This window comes from Terrapene carolina, unplaced genomic scaffold, assembly GCF_002925995.2.
Source record: "Terrapene carolina triunguis isolate 2854851 unplaced genomic scaffold, T_m_triunguis-2.0 Scaffold137, whole genome shotgun sequence".
In the NCBI taxonomy this organism is placed as follows: domain Eukaryota; kingdom Metazoa; phylum Chordata; order Testudines; family Emydidae; genus Terrapene; species Terrapene triunguis.
Genome location: NW_020664488.1, coordinates 1836528 through 1851725, shown reverse-complemented (window position 1 = coordinate 1851725; position 15198 = coordinate 1836528). Strand labels below are relative to the sequence as shown.

The following is a 15198-nucleotide window of genomic DNA, read 5'->3' as shown; positions in this document are numbered from 1 at the left end:
TTGGAATGGACATGAGCAACACATCTCGAAGAACAACAGTTACGAAAGATAGGTAACCAGTTTTTATTGCTGGGGACTTTGCAATGGCAATTCAGGGCAACCTTAAAAATAAGTGCCTGATGCAGGATGTCCCACACAGTGCAGGACACATGAGAAGTATGAGCACAGCTAACCCAGACCTGACCAGAGAGTGCCGAGTCATTTTCAGATCTGACCCAACCCGATACTTCCACCCAAACTTGTGTCAGCACCGCCGCCATTGCCTTGTCCTGGGGGCTCAGCCTGGTGGGGCATCCTGCTCCTCACACCTTGTGCCTACGATCCATCTCCAGCTGCATCCTGTCTATGGCACCAGCATGGTGGCTGGGACTGCATGCCATACTCCTTCCGGCTGCTGCTGCCTCAGCATGCTCTGCAGCATATGCAGTTTAGTGAGTTAGCGGTGGCAGCTGCGCAGATCCCACGGACAGGAGGAGGTGATCAGAGACCACTCAACTGGCCCCAATGCTGAGTGTGTCAGGCTGTTTTCACACCTGACCCGAACCCAACACTTGTAGTCAGGTCCCGTCAGGTTGTGAGGCTCTAGTTGTTTGTGCAGAATATTAGATGGATGTGTGAAGGACCCAAGGTGGTTTCTGAATGCTCCTCTATGCAACCTCCATGCATGCTCAGTCCCATGCACAAATGGGTGTGCTACTGGTCTAATGCTCATTGCTTTGGATATGGCATATACACGAGCCCAGACAGGGAATGGTGGATGTTGAATTCTGCCTAGCAGACGGTGCTAGTTGATGTGAAGTTGACAGCATCAAACATGTTACGATTGCTCTTAACTCCCTAGCTCAGAGGCGGGCAAACTTTTTGGCCCGAGGGCCGCATTGGGTTTCAGAAATTGTATGTAGGCCGGTTAGGGGAGGGGGTTGTAGCCCTGCTCCTACCTCATATCCGCCCCCCCCACCCGGGACTCCTGCGCCATCCAACCCCCCTGTTCTCTGATGGCCTCCCCGGAACCACTGCTCCATCCACCACCACCCCCGCTCCCTGTCCCCTGACCGCCCCCGGAACCCCCACCCCTGACTGCCCCCTGCTGCCCCATCCAACCCCTCCTCTCATTCCTGACGGCCCCATCCTCTGCCCCATCCAACCACCCCTTAGCTCTGTCCCCTGACTGCCCCGGGAACCCCTGCCCCGACTGCCCCCCGCCGGCCCATCCAACCCCCCCTCCTTCCTGACTGCCCCCCAGGGACCCCTGCCTCATCCAACCACCCCTTCGCTCTGTCCCCTGACTGCCCCGGGAAGCCCTGCCCCGACTGCCCCCCGCCGGCCCATCCAACCCCCCCTCTCATTTCTGACTGCCCCCCTGGGACCCCTGCCCCATCCAACCATCCCTTCTTCCTGTCCCCCTGACTGCCTCCCGTTGCCCCATCCAAACCCTCCTCTCATTCCTGACTGCCCCCCCAGGACCCCTGCCCCCATTCAACCCCCCTGTTTCCCACCCTCTGACCGCCTCGACCCCTATCCACACCCCCACCCCCTGCCCAGCCACCCCCGCGCTCCCTGCCCCCTTACCGCTCTGCCTGGAGCACCGGTGGCTGGCGGCGCTACAGCCGCGCCGCCCGGCTGGAGCCAGCCACGCCACTGCGCAGCACAGAGCACCGGGTCAGGCCAGGCTCTGCAGCTGTGCTGCCCCAGAAGCTCGCAGCCCCGCTGCCCAGATCATTGCGCCGGCGGCGGAGCGAGCTGAGGCTGCGGGGGAGGGGGAACAGCACGGGAGGGGCCGGAGGTAGCCTCCCGGGTGAGGAGCTCAGGGGCCGGGCAGGAGGGTCCTGCAGGCCGGATGTGGCCCGCGGGCCATAGTTTGCCCACCTCTTCCCTAGCTGCTGTCTCTGTTTCTCTCTGGCAGGAGAGGCTCCATGTGCATTGTACCCTACACTGTAATCACTGTTACTGGTTGATTGGGTAGCTTTGTGGAACCAACAAGCAGTCTCTGTAGAGCTGTATGAGCTAGAGGCACAGTCACCATATGGGTTAGTTATTGTGCAAGCTGTCTTTGAATTTTTTGTTGTGACGATTAGGTTATCGCATCAGGCTAGGCTCCAGCACTGACAAAAAGGATACCGGACGCCTCCATGTGGACTTTGCTCAAGCTCGGGATGATCTGTATGAGTGGGAGTGTAAACAGCGGATGCTGGCACGAGAGGAGCGCCATCGTAGAAGAATGGAGGAGGAGAGATTCTGTCCTCCTTCTCCACCCCCTGTTGTCCACTACTCTGACCACGAGTGCAGCATTGTTGCTGAAAAGCTGAAAGGTATGTAGTTCTGAAGACTGGTTGTTTTTCATAGCAAATAGTAAGAAATGAAACACACCCAGATTTCAGTGGCTTCCTTTACTAGACTGAATAATACCACCACCTGGTACCCTGTAATGGGGTGTTTACCCCTCACAAGGCAGGACTGATAAAGTAGAATAATTAGCCTGATAGTCTGTACCTGGGGAAGAGCCAAGGATTGGAAGAACTGATTGAAGATGGACTCCAGCTGGGGAGGAACAGGAGGGGCTGGTATAAAACCAGGAAGTTGGCAGCAGAAAAGGGCTGCAGGGGAAATAGTCCGCAGTTACTCCCTGAGAGAAGGGAGCTGTGTTTGGGTCTATGGTGCCAGGTAGCCTGCAGTTACTGTCTGGGAGGAGGGAGTTTGGGCTGGTAAACATGAGAGGGAGGAGGGAGGAGCCAGAAGTAGAGCTGAGAAGTAGGAAGATGTAGGAAGGAGTTCAGGGGAAGAGCAATATGGTCAGGGAGTGAGCAGGCCACTGTTGCTAGTGATAATTGGGTCCCCTACTAGCCACTGGAGGAGTGGCACAGTCAGGGCAGTGAAGGGGAGCCTGCCGTTTTGTATAGAGGGACTTTTGCATTATGGGGTCCTTGTATTCCCCTGTCTTGATGACTGGCTCCTAGCAGTGCAATCCAGAGACGAAATTTGGATCTCTACCTCCATGTTGCTCAGACTCCTTTCCTTCCTAGAAGTCAGAGTCTGTCAAAAAATCAACTTTGGTTCCCGTACAGTCCTGAGTCTTCAGAGAGGCCTCCATCAATTCAGTTTCAGCACGAGCTTACCTACAAAAGGACAGATTCCAGACTCTGCAAGAACTCATGACCCAAGTAGTCAACTTTCCATCTGTCCCATTCAGAAGTTGCCTATCCCTCCTTGGCCACATGGCAACCTGCATGTATGTCACCGCCTTCGCCTGCCTCCACCTCTGTTGCCTCCAGATGTGTCTCCAGGGAGTTTACTCGCCCATGCAGCACATCAGAGACCTTCTGCTGACAGTCCCCCCCCTTGAGGTGCTCTCTTCCCTCCCGTGCTGGATGGACCCATAACATATCTGTGTGAGGATTCCCTTCCTCCCAGGACAGGAAGATCATCACACACACACATCCCTCTTAGTATGGGGAATACACATGGGAGACCACATGATGCAAGGCACATGAGCCTCTGAGGAATACTAGATGTATATCAACATCCTGGAACTCTGGGCAGTATAGAGAGCATGTCAAACTTTTCTCCCATTCACTCCTCCCATCATGTTCTCATCATGTCAGACAACACTACCACCGTTTATTACATCAACAAACAAGGGGACACAAAATCAACTGCTCTGTGTGTGGAGGTAGTCAATCTGTAGGATTAGTGCATTGCCCACAAGATCCTGCTTTTGACAGCCTGTCTTCTGGGTACTCAGAATGTGATTGTGGACTCTCTCTCAGCAGAAGATTCGTGGCCAATCATGAGTGGGAACTCCACAACACTGTATTAAGCGACATCTTCAACCAATGTGGGTCTCCAACCAGAGACCTCATCGCCTCCTACGCCAACCACAAATGCAGCACATACTGCTCTGGGGGTGCATCGGTCCCCACTCTCTGGGCGATGCTCTCGTACTCCGCTGGTTGGAGCAGATCAACTACACCTACCCTCCTCTACCACTCCTGCCACGAGTACTCCACAAGAGTAAAAGAGGGAAAGAGCTATGGTCATCCTGATTTCCCCATTCTGGCCAAGACAGTTCTGGTTTCTCAACCTTCTCCACATGTCAGTGCGTCCCCCACTTCCCAGTCCCACTTTCCCTGAGCTGTTAACGCAACACAATGGCAGGATCAGACACAGATGCTTCACCCCACCTCAGAGTGTGGTATTTGGATGGGCATCTTCTCTAGAATGAGAATGCTCATCAGAAGTGCAAGAAAGAGTCCACTAGGCATCCCTACTGGGCCAAGTGGAAATGATTCACCTTCTGGGCCCAACAGAAAGGGCTTTCCCCAGAGGAAGTGGAGATTTCCCTTCTTTTGGATTATTTCCTGTCTTAAAGATGTTGGAGCTAACCTTAATCTCTTTCAAGGTCCACTAGTGACAACCAGTGCCTTCCACCCTCCCGTGGAAGGACACTGCATATTTACACATCCATTAGGTTTTGGAAAGGCCTCTTCAGAACTTTTCCACCTGTACAACCTATTGCTCCCCACTGGGACCTCAACCTCGTTTTATTGGCACTGATGAAACAACCCTTTGAGTCACTGGCTTCATGCTCTATGTCCCTTCTTTCCATGAAAGTCACCTTCCTTGTGGCTATCACTTTGGCAAGAAGGGCAGGGGAACTTGGGGCCATGATGGGAGACCCCCTTTTCACCACTTTTCATAAAGACAAAGTCTCCCTGCATCTACATCCTAAGTTTCTACCAAAGTTCGTCTCTCAGTTTCATGTCTACCAACCCATCCACTTACCTGTTTTCTTCCCAAAGCCTCACATCTCGGAAGAGGAACATCAACTTCACTCCCTTGACATCTGCCGGGCCTGCAGAGGACAAGATCAATCAGAAAGTCTGCTAGATTGTTTATCTCAATAGCGGAGAGACTGAAGGGGCAAGCAATTTCCACACAGAGAATCTCCAAATGGATTTCCAGGTGCATTACACCAGTGGCTCTCAACCTTTCCAGACTACTGTACCCGTTTCAGGAGTCTGATTTGTCTTGTGTACTCCCAAGTTACAACTCACTTAAAAACTACTTGCTAGGGGTCACCAAATGAAATTCATAGGCAACAGGTTTAAAACAAACAAAAGGAAGTATTTCTTCACACAACGCATAGTCAACCTGTGGAACTCCTTGCCAGAGGATGTTGTGAAGGCCAAGACTATAACAGGGTTCAAAAAGAACTAGATACATTCATGGATGATAGGTCCATCAATGGCTATTAGCCAAGATGGGCAGGGATGGTGTCCGTAGCCTCTATTTGCCAGAGGCTGGGAGTGGGCGGCAGGGGATGGATCACTTGGTGATTGCCTGTTCTGTTCATTTCCCTCTGGGGCACCTGGCATTGGCTGCTGTCGGAAGACAGGATACTGGGTTAGATGGACATTTGGTCTGACACAGTATGGCCGTTCTTATGTTCTTATTACAAAATCAGACATAAAAATGCAAAAGAATTACAGCACATTATTACTGGAAAAGCTGCTCACTTTCTCATGTTTACCATATAATTATAAAATAAATCAATTGGAATATAAATATTTTACTTCCTTTTCAGTGAATAGAATATAGAGCAGTATAAACAAGTTGTCTGTATGAAATTTTAGTTTGTACTGACTTCTCTAGTGCTTTTTATGTAGCCTGTTATAAAACTGGGCAAATATCTAGATTAGTTGGTGTACCCCCTGGAAGATCTCTGCGTACCCCCAGGGGTACACGTACCCGTGGTTAAGAACCACTGCATTACACTATGCTATCAGTTGTCAGGACTATCTCCAAACCTCAGTGTGAGGGCCCATTCCACGAGAGCCCAGGCATCCACCAGGGCCACCCTCCACAATGTGCAGCTTAGAGACATATGTATGGTGGCCACATAGAGTTTGGTACATACCTTCGCTACACATTGCAGCTTGGTTCAGAACTCTGCAACGGATGTCTCATTCAGCACAGCCGCCCTCCACGCCACTCTTCTGAATTAGGTACTGCTGGTTAATCACCCTCAGTGGAATACAATAGGTACCATCACTCGAAGAAGAAGAGGAGGTTATTTACCTGTAAGTGGAGGTTCTTCGAGATGTGTTGTCCCTATCTGTATTCCACTTGCCGCTCTCCTTCCCCTCTGCTGCAGATCTGTTGGATTTGCGGCGGTGAAGGAACTGGAGACTGTCCATCTGACCTGTCTGTTATCACCTCAGATTAAACAATGAGGTGAAGCAAGGGCAGAACAACAGAAACTACTACTTCCAAATTCTACAGCTCTGGATGCATGCTGCACATGTGTAAACCCTCAGTGGAATACAGATAGGGACCATGCATCTCGAAGAACCTCCACTTACAGGTACGTAACCTCCTCTTCTCATCTAATGACTGTTTGGTGGCCTGTACATGAGGTGAGTCTGTGGATCTAGTTCCAGCCCGTTACCTCTCACAGGCGTGTTTATCCTGCCTCAAAGAGATGTCCTGGTGCCCTTCCTAGCAGTTACCTATCACCAAGATCTGCTGATGCAGATTCCTATAAGGTGCCAAGATCCAGAAAAATTCCAGCTGATGGCTTTGAACATGAGGAGCTCAACCTCTGGAAGCTCAGATACTCTGATCAGCTGCTGGCCTCTGCCAGGATGCTCTCTGGCCAGGTTAACTCTCCAACTCCTGAAAGGATTCCATACACAGAGTTTAAATACTCAGATCTCTGAAAGATCTGCAGATTCTGGAGTGCACAACATGGAGCTCTGAGTGTTGTGTGGTGACTCCATTAAAAAGCTGAGCCTCAGCAGTGGCTTTGGGTTCTTCTTTGAGTGATTGCTCATGTGTATTCCACAATAGGTGTGCGTGCTCGCTATGTGCACCGGTGCCAGAAGTTTTTCCCCTAGCAGTACCCGTAGGGGGGGAGCGCTCCCCACGACCCCTGGAGTGGCGCGTGCCTGGCGTGATATAGGGGAGCTGCGCGTTCCCCACACCCTCAGTTCCTTCTTGCTGCCAGTGAAGGTGCGTTAGAACTGCTCTGCTCCAGATTTGCTGTAGCTTGTCCCCGGAACTGTTCATTCGTTCAGTATTAGTACCTGTAGTTAGTTAGCAGTTTAGATAGTCGGTGAGCCCGGGCTGGGGCATGCCCCGCGCCTCGGGGTTTAAGTCGTGCGGCTCTTGTAGGCGTTCTATGCCAAGAAGCGACCCGCACGCAGACTGTTTGCGCTACTTAGGAGAAACCCATATCAGCGAAAGGTGCAAGATTTGCAAGTTGTTTAAGCCTCGGACCAAAAGAGAAAGGGACATTAGGCTCCATGCCATCCTGATGGAGTCGGCGCTGACCCCCGACCTCGGCACGCCACTCCGAACCAGTACCCAGCACCGCGGCGTCGGTACGCGGCGACCCTCCAGTACCATCGACCTGTCGGCACCGCTCCCCATCCACGGGGCATGCCAAGAGGGCCAAGAAGACTCCTTCTTTGCAGCGGCACCGAGGGAAATCTGGGACAGAAGATAGGCCCATGTCGGGCAGTCCTCGATCCCCACCGGGCCCCAGGCCTCTGACTCAAGATGAGCGGAGTAGCCTGGCCCCTTCAGAACAGGCCTCTCCGGATGTCCGGATGCCTTCCACACTTGAAGCCCTCCAGGTGGCCCGGGACGTCATGTCCATGCCGGTGCGCAGAGCGCCACCAATGTCGGCCCCGCGCTCCAGAGGCAAGCTGCCGCTGGGATCTCTGCAGTCGCCTCCAGCCCGGTACCGGTCTCGGTCGAGGGAACGTTCCCGATGCTGATCACTGCCCAGCGACTGCTTGGGGCAGAGTCCAGGTGGATCGCCCTTGCCGCCGACCAGACTGTCTGGCTGGGTACCATCCGTCCGGGACTCGTGGCACTGCTCGTCCTCAAGGAGGGAATATCGACGGGACCGCGGCGGGTGTTGCCATTGGTCCTTGTCTTGGAGAGGGTACTGCAGTCGGTCATGGCACGGTCGTCGACGCCATTCCCGCTCGGACTCCCGCTCCAAGTCTCCACCAAGATACTGCAGCCCCGGGCGTCGATCGCCAGCGTCTCGCCGTCACGGGTCCGCCCGTTGAGGCCATTCACGGAGCAGCTATTACTGTTGGTACCTGTCCTCCACGTCGAGATCACGGTCCTGTGGCCATTGTAGATCCCGGCACCGCCACTCCTCCTGGTCCAGAGACAGCAGCGGATCTTACGCCAGCCCAGTCTCCATTCATAGCCGTCCTTTGATGGGCCAGGCCAGCCAACCCAGCCAACCGGGCCCGTCGGTGCCACAGCAGGTGCAGTGGCACCGAGTGTCGTGGATGGCCGAATGGTACCAGTGGGCACCGTGGCCTCCAGCACGGCCCCGGTAGGAACTCGCTCTGTGGCCGGAGCCTCGGAAGCACCATCGGCCTCCCTCTCCAGACCCCTGAGAAAGGAGTCGGTGGGACGTACATCCTTGGCACCATGCCCAGAGTCTGACCAAGTGGTGGACCCTCCGGTGCCGGATGACACCCAGAGCACCACACCTGCCTCTTCGCCCCGCCCGGAGGAGGCGGTTGCGACCCCGCCCCCCTTCGTCCTGCAGGAGGACTTTAGGGCCCACCAAGAACTCTTAAAGAGGGTGGCAGCAAGCCTACACCTCCAGGCAGAGGAGATGGAGGAACCCTCGGACTCCCTTTTTAACGTGTTGTCCCCATCGGCACCGGGTAGGGTGGCCTTGCCTCTTCATGAAGGTGTGGGTAAGATTTTAAATGCCCTATGGCAAACATTGGCCTCGATGGCCCCCATCTCTAAAAAGGCGGAACAACCTCTCCGGATGTCCGTATAGCCCACAACATCCATCTGAAGGCCTTCCACCTACCGGGCTCCCGGAGCAAGAGGGTGGATCGCTTGAGCAGGGACTTTTCCTCGCAACACGAGTGGTCCCTCCACTCGGGAGTGGCCCACTGGCTCTTCCAAAGGTGGGGAACTCCCCAGGTGGACCTATTCGCGACTCGGCAGAACTGGCGATGCCCCCGGTTCTGCTCCGGGGCGGGGGGGGCCTGGGGAGGGGCGCTATCTCTGATGCCTTTCTCCTGTCCTGGTCAGGCCGGCTTCTCTACGCCTTTCCCCCATTCCCCCTAATCAGCCAGGTTCTGGAGAAGATAAAGTCGGACAAGGCCCGGGTCCTCCTGATCACCCCGGCATGGCCCAGGCAGCATTGGTACGGGACCCTCACAGGCCTGGCAGTAGCTCTGTCATGGCTGTTGCCGCTCCGCCCGGACCTGCTCTCTCAGGACCAGAGCCGCCTCCTCCAACCCAACCTAGCGGCTCTTCACCTGGCTGTGGCTGTTCAGTGGTTAGGTGGAGAGGAAAGGTCATGCTCGGACCAGGTTCAGCGCGTCCTCCTCGAAAGTAGACGGCCCTCCACCCGCCGCGCTTATTTGGTGAAGTGGTCCCGGTTTTCTAGGTGGGCGGCGGACCAGGGTGTCTCCCCGGTGACTGCCCTGATCCAGCTTATCCTTGATTACCTCCTCTGCCTGGTGCCCTCATCGGTCAGGATGCACCTGGCAGCCATATCGGCCTTCCATCCGCCGGTGCAAGGGCACACATTTTTTCCCCATGCTACGACTGGCCGGTTCCTTAAGGGTTTGGACCGTCTTTTTCCGTATTCTAGACCCCCAGTCCCGCAGTGGGACCTAAACCTGGTGTTGGCTCGTCTCACAGGGCCCCCGTTTGAACCACTGGCCACGTGCTCCTGGTCTCACCTCTCGTGGAAGGTGGCCTTCCTGGTTGCAATCACGTCGGCCAGGTGAGTCTCAGAGCTCAGGGCCCTGACCTCCGAGCCGCCGTACACGGTCTTTCATAAGGACAAGGTCCAGCTCCGCCCACATCCCGTATTCCTCTCTAAGGTGGTCTCCGCCTACCACATGGGTCAGGACATTTTTCTACTAGTCCTCTGCCCCATCCCTTATGCGTCCAGTGAGGAGCACCGTCTCTACACGCTCGATGTGCGGCAGGCTCTGGCTTTCTACCTCGAGCGGACTAAGTCGTTCAGAAAGTCCTCGCAACTGTTCGTCGCCCTGGCTGAGCACGCAAGGGGCCAGCTGATTTCCACTCAGCGGCTTTCCAATCGGATCACTTTGTGCATCCGTTCCTGTTATGAGCTGGCGGGTGTTCCCTCCGCCACCCATTGTGAGGGTGTACTCGACTCGGGCGCAGGCCTCGTTGGCTGCCTTCGTGGCCCACATCCCCATCCAGGACATTTGTAGGGCCGCCACATGGTCTTCGGTTCACACGTTCACCTCGCACTATGCGATCGTCCCCCAGACAGGGCCGTCCTCCGTCCTGGGAACTTGTGAACTCCTACCCACCTCCAACAGATATAGCTTGGAATCACCTATTGTGGAATACACATGAGCAATCACTCGAAGAAGAAAAGACAGTTACCTTTTCCGTAACTGGTGTTCTTCGAGATGTGTTGCTCATGTCTATTCCACATCCCACCCTCCTTCTCCTCTGTTGGAGTTGTCTGGCAAGAAGGAACTAAGGGTGGGGGAGAGCGCTCAGCTCCCCTTATACTGGGCCAGGCAGGCGCCACTCCAGAGGTCACGGGGGGCACTCCCCCCTATGGATACTGCTAGGGGAAAAGCTTCCAGCACCAGTGCATGTGGCAAGCACGCACACCTATTGTGGAATAGACATGAGCATCACATCTTGAAGAACACCAGTTACGGAAAAGGTAACTGTCTTTTCTCTCACAATGTCATCTGACAAAGGCAGTCTGGCTTCTCTCCTACACATCTCCCGGTTTCTTAAAGCAGTGGCAAAGATTTCCTTTCTATTAAAGCTCCTATACTAGCTGGAAGCTAAACCTCATTATGGAACACTTCACAGAGCAGCCCTTTCAGCCGATGGTTAACTCATGATATTTCTTCTCTATCAAAGATGCCTGCTTAATTGCAGTCACATCTGCTTGAAGGATTAGCAAGTTAAATGCACTGTCTGTCAAGAGGCTTTTCTGCAGCTTTCCCCCAAAAGTAATACTCAGATTTCCTACCTAAAATCCGTTCTTCTCACCAGCTCAATCAGGACTTCATTCTGTCCTGAGCCCTCTCATCCTCAGGAGATAGAGATGACACCATTTGGATGTCAGCAGGGCCGTCAGGTTCATCTTGGGTGGACAAAGTCACTCAGGAAATTGGATATTTGATCCATCACTTATGTCACCAAGAACAAGGGACTAGAAGTTTCTGAGACACCCTTCTCTAGGTAGAATTGAACATGTTTGTGGTTATTTAGGGGTTAAAGCTGGGACATTTTTCAGCTGAGGTGGTGACACTTTCCTGGCTAATGTGGGAGGAGCAGCAAAGGCATCAAGACATTAACAACTACCTTTGTGGTCTTGGGGGTATGGTTAACCGACTTAGAGTAGTAAACTTTCTGCTATGAAAAGACACATTTACAACAAAGTTAAGTGATCTGTTTTTGTGTGGCATAAATCTACATAGGGCATATATATTAAACAGGCCCAGATTTTCAAAATCTAGTGGGGGGGAGGGATAGCTCAGTGGTTTGAGCATTGGCCTGTTAAACCCAGGGTTGTGAGTTCAATCCTTGAGGGGGCCATTTAGGGATCGGGGCAAAAATCTGTCTGGGGATTGATCCTGCTTTGAGCAGGGGGTTGGACTAGTTGACCTCCTGAGGTCCCTTCCAACCCTGATATTCTGTGATTCTATGATTGGGTGCCCAACTTGCGACTCCTAAAATGGGTCTGACTCTGAGGGGGTGAGGGTGCTCAGCACTTTCTGAAAATCAGCTGCTTTCAGGTGTCTCACGTTGGGCACCTAACATCACTAGAGACTTTTGAAAATTTGGGCTGCAGTTTCCCAGCTGGTCAGCATGGAACCCCTCTCAACAGCTAGAGGGGTGACGTAGGCTGAGAACAGCAACCCCTTTCACAAAGGCTAGACAATAGCCTTCATCTGGCAAGTCCTCTCAGTTACTGTTACCTGAGGCAGATATGACCCAGTGACCTAGAGGTAAACAGCTTTTGTGGCCAAGCATCCCCCTGAATTAACTATTCACCAGTCCCCTGAGCCAGGCACTCCCCAGCACCTTGCCCTGGAGCCAGTCACTCACCAATTCCTGGGCCATTCGTTCACCAGTCCCCTGAGCCAGGGACACCCTGCTGCCCACCCCATAGCCAGCTCACCTGCTCCTCAGCCAGCCTTTTGCCAGTCCCCTGAGTTGTAACATTTGTTATTGTTCTTTAGTAGCCTGAAAGTGTCATTCCTTGCTAAACTAATTTTGTTTGTTTCCATTAAGTAAACATGAAGCTAAATCTTCATGCCTTTACTCAGGCAAACTGTCTTTGAGTCAGTGGGCATTTTGCCAGGGCAAAGAGTGACTAAAACTGGGTAGGCATTTCAGGGTTTGATCCATGCCTTTGTATTGTCTCTTCAGTAGAGCTGCTGCAGTTTACCCAACTCTGCTCCAGCACTATGGTTGTGAGCTAGCTGGGGGCCTTGCCTTCCTCTGTATTGTATTTCAGCAACTACTTTTTTTTCTTGATTTCTCTGCAGCAAAGAGGCAGATTTAAAACTATGTATAATTCTGAGGACAATTCAGATAATAATTTTAAGACAGATTAGGCCTGTGGCCTAATGTAATGCATTTCCCCTTTAAAATATGATCATAATTGGAGAATATTTAAAAATAGTAGTAGCTAGCCAGATTCATAAATTATCATCAAATACAGAGAAACCAGAAAACCTCTTAGATAATCTTTGCAAAGCATGCTTTCCATAAATTGCTGTGCTGGCAGCCCCTATGTATTTGATATTTGACTGAAAGCTGGCCATGTTGTGTTTTGAGGAATCTAATCCTGCTAGACTAAGCAAATAGTTCAGTGCTGACTGCTGGGAAGGTGGCTGCTGAACAGCTGTGCCACTGGAAATGACTCTGCAGATTTTGCCTGTTCTAAAAATTTTCTGTTTTGACCCAGATGATTCCAAGTTCTTGGAAGCAGTGCAGACCTTGGTGACCTGGATAGAACGTGGAGAAGTGAACAGGCGGAGTGCAAACAACTTCTACTCCATGATCCAGTCAGCTAACAGTCACATTCGCAGATTGATGAACGAGAAAGCAGCCCATGAGAAAGAGATGGAGGAAGCTAAGGAGAAGTTTAAGCTTGCTCTCTCAGGGATTCTAGTTCAGTGTGAGTAGTATTTCTGCACTGAGCGTTGTTCATGTATTACTGGGAGATTTTTTTGTTTTTGAGGGGGCACAGCAAATACAGCAAGACCCCAGAAAAAATAATCACCATGGCTGAACAAATACAGTTAATTTACAGATATATGTCATTTACCTCCATAAACTTCTTCTGGTGTATCGTGGAGGAAGCATTTACGCACGGGGGAATGAACTCCTCATTTGTTCTCTCTCAAATATATTCTGTTAATTATTCTACTGTAGCAATGCCCAACATTCTGCCCCTTTGTGTGCAGTGAAGGTAAGTCCCAGCAGCCCAGTGCCTCGGTGCAATGTTCAGGATTGACTCACCAAAGGTAGGATGTAACAGAATGTTTTCAAAGTCCTGTTTCCATAAATAGGAGATTAAATCAATTTCTCATGGTTTTGTAGGACCAAATTTTAAACTAGTGCCTTTTGCATTTGGTTTTCCTTTCATGCTTAATCTTGTTTAATCTTGATTCAGATTTTTTTCTATTCTTAACATAAACAAATATGGGCATTGAATCCAAGAGATGCAGTGTTTTCTGCAGAGTAAGTAGTAATAGAGAGAGCAGGAAGTGTTGTGTAATTAGTCACAGACAGGTCACGGGCAATAATGAAAAATTCACGGAAGCCCGTGACCTGTCCTTGACTTTTACTAAAAATACCCATGACAAAATGGGTAGCCTGGGCAGCTGTGGGGAGAGGGAAGGGGGGCAGGGAGTTCCAGGGGTCCCCCCCACTGCAGCTGGGAGCTGCCGGGGCCCCCCCCGCCACCTGCAGCAGCCGGGAGCTCCATGGATCCCCCCGAGGGCAGCAGAGGGAGCAGTGGAATTCCCCCTGCTGCGGGTTCCCCCTGCCGCCCATGGCAGCGGGGAGCGATGGGGGTCCCTCTTGTCACCAATGGGGATGGGGAGTGGCGGGGATTCCCCCCCAGCCGCCGGGACCTCCTGCTGCCCTCGGGGCAGGGAGTGGCAGGGTCCGCCTTGCCGCCTGCAGCGGCTGGGAGCAGCGGGGATTTCCCCTGCCGCCGGGTCCCCCCTGCTGCCCGCAGTGGCTGGGAGTGGTGGTTCCCTCCTGCTGCCCTTGGTGGCTGGGAGCTGCGGAGTTCCCCCCTGCCATCTGCGGTGGCTGGGAGCTGCGGGGGTACCTCACAGTTCCCTGCCTCCACATGTTGCAGGGGACCCTGCAGATCCCAGTCACAGATGTCTTTGGAAGTCACGGATTCCATGACCTCCGTAACTAAATTGCAGCCTTAGTAATCAGTCATTATAGCACACCCATTAGTATTCTTATTACAGCTGCACTGGTTAGTCTAAACATAGAGTGCACTGAGTTTTATTTCATCATGCCCACTGCAGCAGGCCAAATATACAAAGCCAATTCTAGCTATGCTTCTTGTTGTGAGGTGAATTCTACCCCCTTGCAGCGGGAGATCACATACTTCCTTTAAAAACTTCTCCAAAAATTGGCAGGAAAATGACTCCGGAGCCCTGGTTTGACAGGTGAGTGTCCAGGGAAAGGAGAGAGCTTCCTGGTTTTGCTGCCCTGTGGTGGAGGATCCTTCCCTGTGTTTATGTGGGTGGTGTGTTATAATGTCCAGGTTATGCCTCTGTGCTTTGGGACTGAAACAATGGGAGAGAAGAACATCCATAAAGCCAGCTACAAAATCCTTCCATTCTAAAGAGTGCGAGACCCTGTTCTGCTGGATTTCCAGGAAATCCTGTTTGACTTGTTGGCTCCACCTCTACAATGTATCCTTTGTGCATTTAACCCTGTTTCTCTTTTGTTCTGTTGAGAATGACACTGGCTTCCCCAGTTGTTAATAACTTGGAAGACACTTAGGCTTTGGCCTTCTGGAGTCCCCTCTTTCCTTTCTGGGCACTGAGTCCCTCCTGAGCATGGCCTCAGCACAATACAGTGTTATAACAAAAGATTAGCCAAACCACCTGCCTGATTCCGCTCTTTTACTCCTTTACTCCTCTCGTTCGCATT

At 52.3% G+C, this 15198-nt stretch overlaps 1 protein-coding gene across 2 annotated transcripts in view; it reads left to right on the top strand.

The window, feature by feature from the left end:
- The window catches only part of ENOX2 (ecto-NOX disulfide-thiol exchanger 2), a 93173-nt gene that overhangs the window by 18793 nt on the left and 59182 nt on the right, over nt 1-15198 (top strand). For both annotated transcript variants that reach the window (XM_026653366.2, XM_026653367.2), the window contains exons 4-5: nt 2076-2309; nt 12977-13189. In XM_026653366.2, the coding sequence (XP_026509151.1) occupies nt 2076-2309; nt 12977-13189 (447 nt within the window). The remainder of the gene's footprint in view (nt 1-2075; nt 2310-12976; nt 13190-15198) is intronic.